The 13102-nt window shown below is 40.3% G+C and overlaps 1 protein-coding gene across 2 annotated transcripts in view; it reads left to right on the top strand.

Moving 5' to 3' along the window:
- mcc (MCC regulator of WNT signaling pathway) overlaps nucleotides 1-13102 on the top strand; it is a 168001-nt gene that overhangs the window by 107147 nt on the left and 47752 nt on the right. For both annotated transcript variants that reach the window (XM_036580590.1, XM_036580591.1), the window contains 3 exons: nucleotides 5059-5208; nucleotides 9100-9189; nucleotides 11758-11906. In XM_036580590.1, the coding sequence (XP_036436483.1) occupies nucleotides 5059-5208; nucleotides 9100-9189; nucleotides 11758-11906 (389 nt within the window). The remainder of the gene's footprint in view (nucleotides 1-5058; nucleotides 5209-9099; nucleotides 9190-11757; nucleotides 11907-13102) is intronic.

The following is a 13102-nucleotide window of genomic DNA, read 5'->3' as shown; positions in this document are numbered from 1 at the left end:
TCTTCCTGTGATGAAACAGAACGAGGGCCCAAATAGTGATTTCAGTGTTCGAATACTGCCACCTCAGACGGTTACATCCCCGGTGGCCACTGAATCTAAAAGAGCAGAGATGCCTTAGAAATGTGGGATGTGGACCCTTTAAAGCACAGTGTTTCACTGGTTTGGAGAGAAGCTACACACATGGACACACACTGCAAGGCACAGCAGAGAGAAGGCGTGAGTGGACTGTAGAGGTAAATGAGGCTTTAGACATGTGTGTCAGAGAGAGAGCAGGTAGAGGCCTGTATGTGTGGTGTTAAATGTCAGTGAATCCAGTGTAGGGAAGGTTTCTGTAGCTGTGAGAGGACTGTTGCTTGTTACTACCTGTTGGCCAGTATCAGCAGAGTAGCGGTTCAGACGTTATTTTTGTGGAATGGTATGGTTATAAATCAGTACCAGCATGTTTGAATTGAGAAAAAGCACAGCTACACCTCACATGGCACGAGCAGAAAAACATGCCAGTAATTGTTCTTTATGAATGAGCAAACGTGTTACTGCAACACTATTAACTCTTAATGCCACAGTTAATCTGTTTAGTCACCATGACAACTTTAGTTAGGACTGAATTTAGGACAGAAGCTATTATAGAACAACAGCTCCTAACTTCATAATCTTATCATTAACTCCAGATAAGAAAACAGTATTACAGAAACATCCTAACTAGACTGAATTTCCTAAATTCTGTCCTAATTTTAAAACAGCCTCAGAGCTTCTTAACTTCTGTTTTAACCGTCTGTTTCTATTGTTTTATGCAGTGACAGACAGCATAGTTCACTATAACTGGCATAATGACGCTACATTTATCTACACTGAAAACGGTGCTTTGACTTGATTGTGCTGCAGACTCGATCTCCACTGTCCTCTCTATTACCTTTGTGTGTTAATGTTGATTAAACTCGTCAGATAAAATATTACAGTGATGGTTGTGAATAATGAGGAGACAGAGCTGAACGGGTGCCTGTTTATTAGGAGGAACAATGTTAGCGCGCTCGGCTGAAGTGTTTGGGAAATGAAACTGAAACTGAGGAACAGCGACGCTCTGATAATCAGCACAAAGCGCTGACACGATATTCTTAACTTCATGTTTATCGCGCTTCAGTTTTATTTGACCTGGCTAACAACTTGATTGCTTTGATTGCGTGTTTACGTTTCAGCTCTGTGCGTATGGTTGGTTGCTAGGTAACAGACATGACAGTTGATTGTCGACTTCGATCGATTAAGTTAAGATTTCTTAATTTGAAATAAGATGCTGTAAGAAAAGATAAGATTCTTAAATTAAGGTAAGATTTGCTTAATAATACAAATTTGTGAAAAATCTTATCTTGACCTGCCAGATCTTAAGTTAAGACTAAAAGATAGGAAGTTTCTGTAACACGGGCCCTGGTTTTAGTTCTAAAGAGTTTTAGTCTATGGGTGGAACCTTATTTTTATGGCAGCATATTTATTCAAATTCAAATGCAAATTAGAAAAAAATGCCAATTCAGTTGTTTATTCACAGTTGCATTTGCTGTGTGAGTGTCATTTTAGACATAATTCAAATTTAAATGCAAAATGTTTATTTGCATTTCTGTGTATAATGGCTCTTACAGTTAATGTGGAAAAGCAAAGTGCTTTTGACATTTCATTTTCATGTTCCTGATGACAATTCAGTGTCTTTATTTACTCTGACATATTAAAAATGTAAAAACAGTCGGCAATTTGCAATTGCACTTCCTCATTGTCACACTCCAGCGCTGCCAAAATGAAAAAGTGCAATTGCAATTCCTGTTTGCAGTTGCATTTTCACTGTCAATGAGGCTTCCTGTCAATCAAACACGGTGGGTGGGACGTCAGGGTGGAATTTTTGGTGTGGGGCGTGTTTTAAAAGGAAGTGATGAAAACTTTGGCTGTACTGGTGCGTTAGCAATCGCTGCTAGTGCCATTTTAACACTTGCTAACCAAACCGAGGAGAATTCTGTCCAAAGTGATTTCCGGTTGTTTTGTGTGGAAGTGATTCCTGACTGACTCAGAGAGTTTGTGTCTGTAACGAGCACTAGTGCTGTTGCTAGCTTAGTATACAAGTAAACAAGCATCTAGTTTTGTGCCAGTACCGCCAAAGTTTAGACCTCTTCGTCACTTCCTCTTAAAACACATTCCGCTCTAAACAGCCCCTCCCTGCGTCCCATCCACAGTGTTTGATTGACAGGAAACCTCATTGACAGTGCAACAGAATTGCAGTTGCGTTTTTCATTTTGGCAGAGCTGAAGCGCCACAGTGAGGAAAGGCCTTTTTTTAATTTAGCTTTTGAATTTGAATAAAGTCAACATGTTGCCGTGTATGTTAGCCACACCCCGGCATTTGGTAGTGACAAAATGTAATATTCAGTCATTTATTTCAATAAAATAAACATAATTAAAGTATTAAGTCATTTAAAGCAAAAAGATTTTAGTCTAAAGTTCAAGTCCAAAATGGGGTTTCAGCTCCAACTTTGAACCAGTTTGGTAGAATTATCCATACAGTGTAATCCAGCAGGCTAGCGAATAAATGCTAGTTTTGCTGGTAGCTGAATCTAATTGGGTTTCGCTCTGACAAACACCACAGTAGGTCAGAACGCTGTGCAGTAAACTGCTGTGTTACCTGCTGATGTTTCCTTACTGAAAACACTGGTGTCTGTGTTTGGTTTCTCCCAGGTTCTCCCAGAGGCGACAGAGCTCTGCTGCTTTGCATGCAGCTTTCTCGACAGAGAAAAATCCCAGTTTTGATAAAATGTTTTACCACATTAGACGTTTTACTTGCTCTACTGGATTACAGCAGATACAGCCCAAGGAGCTGTTTTCATTTCACGTTAACTTGATTTTTTGAAATGTATGTGAGCTGGTACAGAATCAGAATAATGTATTATGTGACTAACTATGCAGATAGTAATTTAAGTACATACTTGTTACAGTGTTGAGGATCAGCAGATACCATTCCAATCTGATCTTTGTATTTTCATTGACAAAACATACACGCAATTCAGTTTAATGCCGGTCTGTTAATGAGTACTGCAGTAAAATCTTTGTGCGTTGTTTGTTTGGCCTACTCTTTAAAATGACCGTTCTGTTGTGTTTAAATTTGATCCAGAGAAGATTTACTTCTCTGATGATTCGGCTACAAGTAACCTTAATGTGCTAAAATCACTTCACTTTTTGTTTGTGCCTAATGGTATAGGGTCTAAACTGTTATCTTTAGTTTTTTTTATACTACTTATATGAAATAGCCTTTTTATAGTGTTGTCAATATGTTAGAAATCTATATTTATCTAAAACGTACAGTAGCCCATCCCTTTCTCTCAGGTTTGAATGAGAAGCAGTGCATCTACAGTGTTTTCTCTGGTATAGTCCCAAAAAAAGCAGCTGAGGAAAGTGTGGGGCAAGAAACGTCCAGTAGATCTGTCCAAAGAAGCACCACGTTGAGGAGAGGACCGACTGAAGAGCCACATTTACAGCAAATGACCAAAACAAGTTGACCTGTTTAGGAAATCCGTCTGCTAATCTTTTCTCAGCATCGCTAAGAGGCAGCCAATACAAAGCATGTAAAGTCTAATGGTTAAATACAGCTGCTGTTTTGGCCTCACTCACATTTACCATCTCAAAAACCTCTAACAAGCCAGAGTGCTGTCTTTTTATGAGCTCAGCTTTTTTACATCTCTCTCTCTCTCTCTCTCTCTCTCTCTCTCTCATATCACTCTGTCACTCTCTCTCTCTTGCTCTCTCCTTTTTGGTAGCTGTTGTGATGTTTGCCCCTCCTATGTGGCCTCTGTGTGGAGAGATAGCAGCAGTGAGTTACAGGATCCAGACACTGTGTGTGTGTGTGTGTGTGTGTGTGTGTGTGTGTGTGTGTGTGTGTGTGTTCAGCGGGGGGTTATCGCTGACACGCCGAACCGACAGCACCACTTTGATTCCCCTCTGTGTCGCAGATCATAAAGGAGTTTGAGGCTTTGTGTGATGCAGTCAGCGAGGCTATCAGTGATGCTCTTTCTGTGGAGGTTTTTAAAGGCTGCGCTGAGGCTTCATTTAACTGACTTCCAGATGAGACGAGTGCAGTGAAGTTCAGTGTGAAATCAGGAAATGCTGTGACCTTGAATCAACTCACACTTAAATCAGCTGGATGCAGTCTAAACTCTCTCTCTCTGCCCCCTCTCTCACTCTCTCTCTCTCTTTCTCTCTCTCTCTCTCTCTCTCTCTCTCTCTCTCCCTCTCTCAATCGCTCTCTTTCTCTCTCTCTCTTTCTCTCTCTTTTTCTCTCTCCCTCTCTCTTTCTCTCTCTCTCTCTTTTTCTCTATCCACCTTTCTCCGTCACTCTCCTACTCTTTGTTGCTCCTTCTTTTTCATCACTGCCTTGCTCTTTCATTTTTCCTCTCTCTTCTTCTCTTTCTAACTCTCTTTCTCCTTCCTTTCTCCCTCTCTCCTTCTTTCTCCTTCCTCTGCTCTCACTTTGTCTCTTTTTACCTATATCATGTCTTATATTATGTCTTTTCACTGTCTCTCTTTCTCACACTCCCCCCTCTCTTTCATTTTATGTCTATTTTCTCTCTTTCTTTGTCTTTTTCTCTTTCCTTCTTTCTTTCATCTTGTCATCTTTTTCTTTCTCTGCCTCTATCACGATTTCTTCCTGTCTTTTCTCTCTCTCTGTGTCTCTCTCCCTCTCTTTTTCTTTCATCTTGTCTTCTTTCTTTCTCACTCTCTGTCTCCTTGTCTGTCTCTTCTCCCTTTTTCCCTTGCTCGTTCTTTTTGTTCTCTCTCCATCACTCTCATACTCTTTGCTGCTCCCTCTTTCTTATCACTGCCTTGCTCTTTTTCACTCTTTCTCTCCCTTCTTTCCTTTCTATCCTTCTTTCTCTTTCCTTTCTCCCTCCTCTGCTCTCACTTTCTTTCTTTTTCCTATACTATCCTCTGTCTCACTCTCTCTCTCTCCCTCTCTCTCTCTCTCTCTCCCTCTCTCTCTCTCTCTCTCTCTCTCTCTCTCTCTCTCTCTCTCTCTCTCTCTCTCTCTGTGTAGGTGCGTGAGCTGCAGACTCGTCTCCAGAGTGTCCAGCCTGGTGGAGGTCAGTCCAGTCCAGGCCGTTTGACCCCCGCTGGCCGACCCATTAATCCCAGCACAGGCGAGCTCAGCACAAGCAGCAGCAGCAACGACATCCCTGTAGCCAAGGTAGCCACCATTTATATATTTAATTTCCAATCAAAATGGCCATTATGCTGCGATTACATTAACAAAAAAGTGGAGCACAGACCCACAGTGCTGAGTCGTCTTCTCACAGTGGAAGGATGGACAGAAACACCTGTGGATGTTTTCAGATCTGAAGCAGCTTGATTTTCTCCTCTCGCTTTAAGTGCTGTTTATCTGATGGGGACAGTTCTATTTGTTAGGAGCTCATGTTCTCAGTATTTTTTAATAATCTTAATAATCTTTTTGAAGATTTGGAAACTCTACTTTCTCCTTCCTTACGCAAGTGGAATATCTCATACCTATTATATAAAATAGAATATTATAAAACTGATAGTTCCATTCCTAAAATCTGATTGGCTGAGCCACGTTCAAAGCTGTTGTAAAATACGTATTATACGCACACATATGAACTCTGTATCTCTACGCCACATCATGAAAAATCCCTCTGCTGTTAATGGAATAATCTTTCACTCTAAGGCTGATTGCATAGACCACCGAGTATACTGATGAAATAAGAACCCACTTTTTGTTTAAACTGAGGGGCTTCTAACTTATTTTCTTAACTAGAACTAGACTGTCATCTAGCTAACAGGCTAAAAGAAGGCCAACAGCCCAAACAACTCCATCATTAATATCACATGCTTGAATTAAAGTACTTATAATTCACTGTAAAACGGCAGTATAAGTCTAAAGAATGTCACTTGAATGACTAACATGCTTCAAATGTTCGTGTTTAAGTCAGAAGTAGCATCAAACCCAGGCTGAATCCCAAATGGCTCTGTACTCCCTAACTTTGGAAGTGTTGAATTTCTAGCCTCCACAGCCAAGTAGTGCACTATTTGTCGAGCATGGATGCGGCTGAGTCCCAAATGAATATTTGTTAGATGTACAGAGCACCGTTTTCAGGATCCAGTATATAAATTCCTACGTAGCTCACTGTGTAGGGAGCAGGGAGCCATTAGAGATGCAGCCCCAGCGTAAGAAGAGGGGCGCCACTGGTGTTAACTTGGTGACCAAAATGTACTTCTAAAGCAAAGGTTTTTGCATTAAACAGTGCTGTGTTATCATATGTTCATTGTCATATGACAAAAAGTTAAAAGGTTCATGAAATGACTGCAGTATACACTGACCAAACGTTCTCCTCATTCAGCGGTCCATGGTTGCTTGGCAACGATAACCATACTCTAAAGGAACTACATTACTTGGTATTTTATCATATTTCTTGTTGGCCACCATTTTAAAAAAGCAATAAGCCACTTGAGGCTGTGTGTTACTGCAATTTTATCGGGTAAAGAGGGTTTCAGGCTTTATTCCAAGCCTAACTGTGCATTTACGTTGCTCCAGCCCATCGGCGGCTCTGAACGTGTCCTCCTCCCTCTTTAGTTGACTGCATGTGAGTGTTACAAGGGAGTTCCCTGCAAAATCCCATTGAAATGTAGTCTTGCTAAGCTGACATTTATTAAAATAATGCTTCTATTTTAGTCAAGGTAGTCTGCATCGTTAAAATAATATTTTCCAAAACATTAATATGGTTAAACTTGAAAAAATTAGGTTTGAGGTCATAGATTACCACCTGCAGTCAACATCAGCCATTTCGGTTTATTAGCAGCCTGTTTTCCTGCTCGGATTTTAAATTTTTGAGGTAAACAGTTGTGTTTAAATATATTAGATTTCTCCGCTGGTCTTCCATGTTTAAAAAAAAAAAACAGTTTTTCACACCTTGAGCTGCAGACACGAATCACTCTGCCTTCTGATTGGGTAGACGCATTATGTTGACCGGATTCATTTGCATGAAGTTCAGCTCCACTCAATGTTCCATGCACCACATCCCCCAAATCTGACGCACAAGACCCATCATGCACTCCGCAGCTCTGTCTAACGGAAGCGGCGCTTCCCTTTCAAAATGAATGGGAATGCATTGCGGTGCAATGATGTACTGGGGCAGTGTAAATGCAGCATAAGCCTAATTCTAACCTCAACCCTAGATAGTTTATAGACTCAGTAGCATCTACACCTTTACACACTCTGTATCTACATTACATGAAGCGCTATTGAAGGTGATCTCTGCTTTAAAGCTTGAGAACCTTCTGTACATCTGCTTTACGATTGATTTCACATGCAGCTCGTTACAAATCCCTCGAGATAAAGGAATGTATACAGTACACATCACTGTTGTTACTTGGACAAAGCAGTCTAATCACTTACACGTCGGTTTAGGTTGAATGTGCTGTGTGCTGTACATGATTTGCCCTTGAATCTGCTCACACATACACTGTATATCTGTAATGTTGCTCAACACCTCCCCCTTCTCTTACTCTCTCCTATTTCTCCTTCTTTCCCCCACTTTAATCCCTCATTCTCGTTCACTCTGTCCCTCTCTCGGTCCTTAGCCTTCAGCTTCATAGAATCCATTACAATAACAGCACAGGCTTGATGCAGTATTGATGTGTTATCATTACTGTGATAAATTACTTCATGAAACACTTTTCTGAGAATATCCTGGGGATGATCAGTACTTCTGAACAGCTGTGTACAGCATAAAGACAGATTTAAACCAATTATAAAGAGCATGTAAACAACAACAACCTGTAGATAGTAACTGTATAAACTGCAGAGTAGAACGTAGCTGACTGGATATCAGCCTGTTATGTCAATATCTTATATATATATATATATATATATATATATATATCATGTTTATATGTTATGTTTACCAATTGTCTGATTTTTTCTTCTGTTTCTTCTTAAATGTTTATTTTTGCAAAGATTTAATTTGAAAACACACGTTTTCTGTTCTCTGATTTAAATGTGCTACTGGTGTTTTGCTGGTGCTGGTTTTTTTGTTTTAACATGCTCACAAGTGTCAGAGCAACTAAGAAAGAAACTAAATATTGTGATGCATGTGGTTATGGTTAGGGTGCCAAGCAGTTTTAAATTAAGCAGGAAATTATTTAAAGCAATACATATTTTACAGTTATGTATTCAGTAATATTACACTTTGTAATATTTTTGCATATCGCTGCTGTCGGAACAACCTCGTAACCTCAAAATGGTAACTTTACAGGAGAAGGAAAAATATGCTTTACTTTTAATGTAAGTCTATGGAACCAGACTTTTTTTAAGGTAATTTCTGGCCATTTCTTTTGGTCCATTCATCAAGAAATTTACACACAGTGTATAAAGCAACTGACATTTTCAAATTATCTTAAAAAATGAAAAACGGCAAATATGGAGATACGAGGTTTTGTTCCGACAGCAGCGATATAAGGATCTTTTTAAAAGAATCGCAGCTGATGCATATTGCAAAACACATTTTGATTTCTCTATTAGGGTGGTATTAACCCTAATGTAGCATTGTTGTTTCTTGTATGTGTAAAGCTCACTCCCAACAACATATAAAAAATGCATTTTGGAATGAAACCCTTCATTTCTTTTTCCTCTTCATCTTCCCACAATTTCAGTGTTACAGAAATCTTGCTGGAGTCAATTTGAATGTTGCGTTGTGTTAAATTTGTCAAAATCAAAATGCTGTTTTTCCTGTGTAGCAGCGCACCAGATCGATCTTTTCTGCTTATTGATTTCATGACTGTTAACGATAATTTTTGATGAGTGGTCCCAGTCCTATACCGTGTATTGTGAAAATGAAAGTACTGTAATGTTTTCCCTACTCAGTTTGTAAAAATCTGTGAATACAGTAATAAGTGTTCTGATAGAAGACAGTCATGGTAAATCTGCTTTGGCTGATGAAAATGTCAAATATGGCACTTTCAGAATTTAAATAATAATAATAATAATAATAATAATAATAATAATAATAATAATTTGTTTATTATAACAAGTATATTAAAGATAAGCTTGTTTGTTTTTATGCAGGTGGCAGAACGAGTCAAGCTGTCCAAAACGCGCTCAGAGTCATCGTCAACTGAGAGAGCAGTGCTGGGCTCAGAGATCAGCAGCATTGGGGTAAGAGAGATAGTGTGTGTGTGTGTGTGTGTGTGTGTGTGTGTGTGTGTGTGTGTGTGTGTGTGTGTGTGTGTGAGAGACAGAGGAGCTGGTGCGAGTCTAACAGAAGAAGAGTGATAATGGTGCTGAGGAGAGAGGAGGAAGCAGTGAACCGAGAGAGAGTGATAGAAGTCAGGAGAGAAAAACAGAGAGTCACCGAGAAAGAAAGTGAAGGAGGAAGAGAAGGGAGCAAGAAGAGAATGAGAAGGGAAGAGAGAGTGATGGAAAGAGAGAGAGCGAGAGAAAGTGAAGGGTAGTAAGAGAGTGAGAGAGAAGGGCAGTGACTTAAAGAGTGAAGGATAGAGAGAGAGCGAGGAAAAGAGAAAGAAGGAAAGAAAAAGAGTAAAGGGAGAGAGGGTGTGTGTGAAGGGTAGAGAGAGAGAGAGAGAGAGAGAGAGAATGTAAAAGTGAAGGGAGAGAACAGAAACAGCTGGAGAGAAGGGAAGAGGGATGCAGTGTGGAGAGAGAAAGAGTGACCTGTAGAGAGTCAGTGAAGCATAGGGAGAGTGAAGATGAGAGGTGGAGAGGGAGAAAGGGAGAGAGTTAGGGGTAGAGAGAGAAACAATGAAGGAAGAAGAGAGAAAGAGGGAGAAGTAGAAAGAGGAGGCACAGAGATGAGAGAGAGAGAGAGAGAGAGAGAGAGAGCATGAGGCACAGCACAGCCATGCAGAGTCAGATCGAACCCCCCTCCCGACACTAAAGAGCTTTCAGAGTGACAGCATGAGAGAGAGAGAGAGCGAGAGAGAGAGATAAGAGTAGAGTGAGTGTTATCTCTGAAGCAGTGAGGGATTTGAGAGGCCTGTCTCTCTACAAGCTGCTGGCAGCCTGCCAGACCGGCCCAAAGTGACACAGAAGGTGACCCCCCCCCCACACCCCCCACACACACACATTTATCACATACATTTTTGTGCCTCAGACTTCATAAAAGGTAAAGAAAATCATCTCTGCCTCTCTTTCTCTTCCTTTCTTTCTCTGATTTGTTAATACATAACACATCTTTTTTTATATTTTCTGGACGTGGCTTTGAAACTCCCATTCAGCAATCTGTTTCTCCAGCACGGGGTGCTGTAAGTATGCAAGTCACTTTAGTGTTCATTTAAAGAGAAGAGATAGCCATAAAACTCAGAAGCAGAATTTTATTACCGAAGGATATTGATCATTATTTATGTGATTTCCATTAAAGAATTTCATTAAAGCAGCTAAAGTGCTAAAAAAAGAAAAATGTAAGCTAAAGACCGTATAAAACGCAGCTGCAGTGGACTGTTTTACTGTTGATATGCTGCTGCTCAAGCTATTCAACAGACTGGACTAAATAAAGTACTCATTTTAATACCTTCTACTTCGTATGAAGTATAAATAAATTAAACATGCGAGCTCACCCTGAGGGCAGACCCCCCACCAGCGCCCCTGCCTAAAAATATTGCTTCCTTTTGGAGAGCAGAGAGGAAAGCCCACTCTTCATAAGCGCATATTAGCTCATGGCTAGTGCATTAAAAAAACATCAAGTGTGTTTACAAGCACTTAATAATCTGATAACTGCAGAAAGTCAGGTTTTGTCTGCAGTCCGATCAACAGGTTTACATGCGCTTGAGTAGTCAGATAATGGGAAAACTCCGGGTCTACCTGAGTCAGGCAGCAATCGGACTTCATGCCGCAGCTTTTTAAAAAAAAAACATTGCGCCCCTTTGCCTGAAACTATGAATATGCATTATTTAGAAGATGAAGAATATTTAAATCCTTCATTTCGTCAAGCACGTAGTCGGTTTCAGCGTTGCTCCAAAAGTGTTTTGCTGCGTCTTGCAGCAACGTACCTCCGTTTCTGGTACGCGACTGGACTGTTCGCACATGCTCAGAATGAGAAATCCGAAAGAAATCAGAGTAAGAGTTTACATGCACTGAGAAATCTGATTACTGAGCTAAAGTCCAGCTCTCTTTATCAGATTTCTTAATCGGATATCTAGACCTTACTCCAATCTAAGAAATTGGATTGTGCTGTTTGCATGACCATTTGAATAATCAGATAACTTCAGAAATCTGATTATGATCGAATTATTGAGTACATGAAAATGCACTCTCTGTTGCCAGTCCTTATTTTTGACATTGCAAAAAATAGTATCTTGTCAAGTGAAATTATGTTAATTCTAGTCGACATGGCTAATATTTCTTATTTTGAAAGGTTCTGCTTTTAATATGAGATTATCTGTCTTATTTCTATACATTTTTACCCTATTTTAGTAATTTTGTTACGAAAAATTCTCTTCACTCTGTATTGAAAAACGTACAGAATTGAGACATCTCTGTATCTTATTGAACCAAATTCTGAATTTTGTGAAGCGCTTCACTCCTGCTGTCAGTGCTCTACAGAACAGTGGAGCTGTGTTGGAGACAAACATACTCAGTTCCAGGAAGCCATCTGTGTATTAGAAACTCACTGAGGTTCCAAAAAGAACATTTTTGCCAAATGAATAAGCTGTAGAAGTGGCCTTAACTGTGAAAGCTGCTCTTTAAGCTGTGCGTTTGTGTGTGTAGGTGTCGAGTAACGTGGCGGAGCACCTGGCCCACTCTCTACAAGACTGCTCTAATATCCAGGAGATTTTCCAGACGCTTTACTCACACGGCTCCGCCATCTCCGAGAACAAGATCCGCGAGTTTGAGGTGGAGACAGAACGGCTCAACAGGTGCGGCTCAAACACACACTTTCACGCTCACTGAGTCACTAATTTTATTTTTGCTTTGATATCGGATTAGATACCCTTCTCTGCCTTTTTGTAGTGTGTAGATAGAAATACAAGCAGGCAGGTGGTCTAGCACCTTCTGTTGTTGTATGGTAATGTGATATAGCTTTTTGATTATGTGCACACATTTGCTTTTATACGGTGTTAGAATGTGGGGTCATATATATATATATCAGGGGTGGGAATCTTTTGGCACCTCACGATTCGATTATGATTCAGAGGGCTGCGATGCGATTATAAAACGATTATCGATGCATCTCGATGCATCTTTTTTCTCTATACAGGATTTCTATCTTCCTACTGTCTGAGGACTTGGTAGTTTTAAAGCAAAGTATTTGTAATGATCCATAATGTAAATGCATTATGGATCATTACAAATACTTTGCTTTAAATATCTAAAATATCTTTTATTAATAAATCAAATGGAAGTGATGTGGCAAGTGAACTAGAAGGCTCTCATTCAGAGATGCTGCTGCCACTCATCTGCGATAAAATGCGCTGTTACCCTGAAATAAGATCCAGTGGTGATGGGTGTCCACGCAGCACGTTACAGCCGTCCTTCCCGTTTTCTTTAGTGATCTTATAACTTCGGTATTTTCGAGACTGGACGCTGAATCTCGGCTCCAAAGTGTGCAGCATAGTGTGAAAGCCCTGGTTCTCAACCACCGAGAACAGACAGCAGACAGCAGGTCACATAGCCTGGAGGTCTGGCCTCGCCAGTAGCGAACGAAAAAACAGAGATTAAGACGAACATTTGGAGGACTTATTCGCATTTCTAAGCAGCGCGGTTGGTTAAATCTGCAACGAGAGTTAAAAAAAAGTTGCGAAAATGAACTCGCTTCTCTTTCGAATTTTCCCGTTCCACCTTAAATGGTGCAGCAGTTACATTCGGCGCCTAAGGCAGAATTTAAGGTGGAACGGGAAAATGAGAACGAGAAGCTGGCGAATGAGAAGCGACTTCAGCCTCGTAAAACAGCCGGACGCTGAGACATTTTACAAGAAACTCTTCTAGTTTTGAAGAAAAGTTTTCTGGCGGAGATGGGAGGAAAGCGGCTATAGCTAAAGCTTAAAGCAGGGCGAAGTAAATCTGCGCTCTCGTTTATATTTTTGCCCATACTACGACATTAACACATACTGGA

This window comes from Colossoma macropomum, unplaced genomic scaffold, assembly GCF_904425465.1.
Source record: "Colossoma macropomum unplaced genomic scaffold, Colossoma_macropomum, whole genome shotgun sequence".
NCBI classification, from domain to species: domain Eukaryota; kingdom Metazoa; phylum Chordata; class Actinopteri; order Characiformes; family Serrasalmidae; genus Colossoma; species Colossoma macropomum.
The sequence above is the reverse complement of the archived record's forward strand: the minus strand, read 5'-3'. Positions and strand labels throughout refer to the sequence as shown.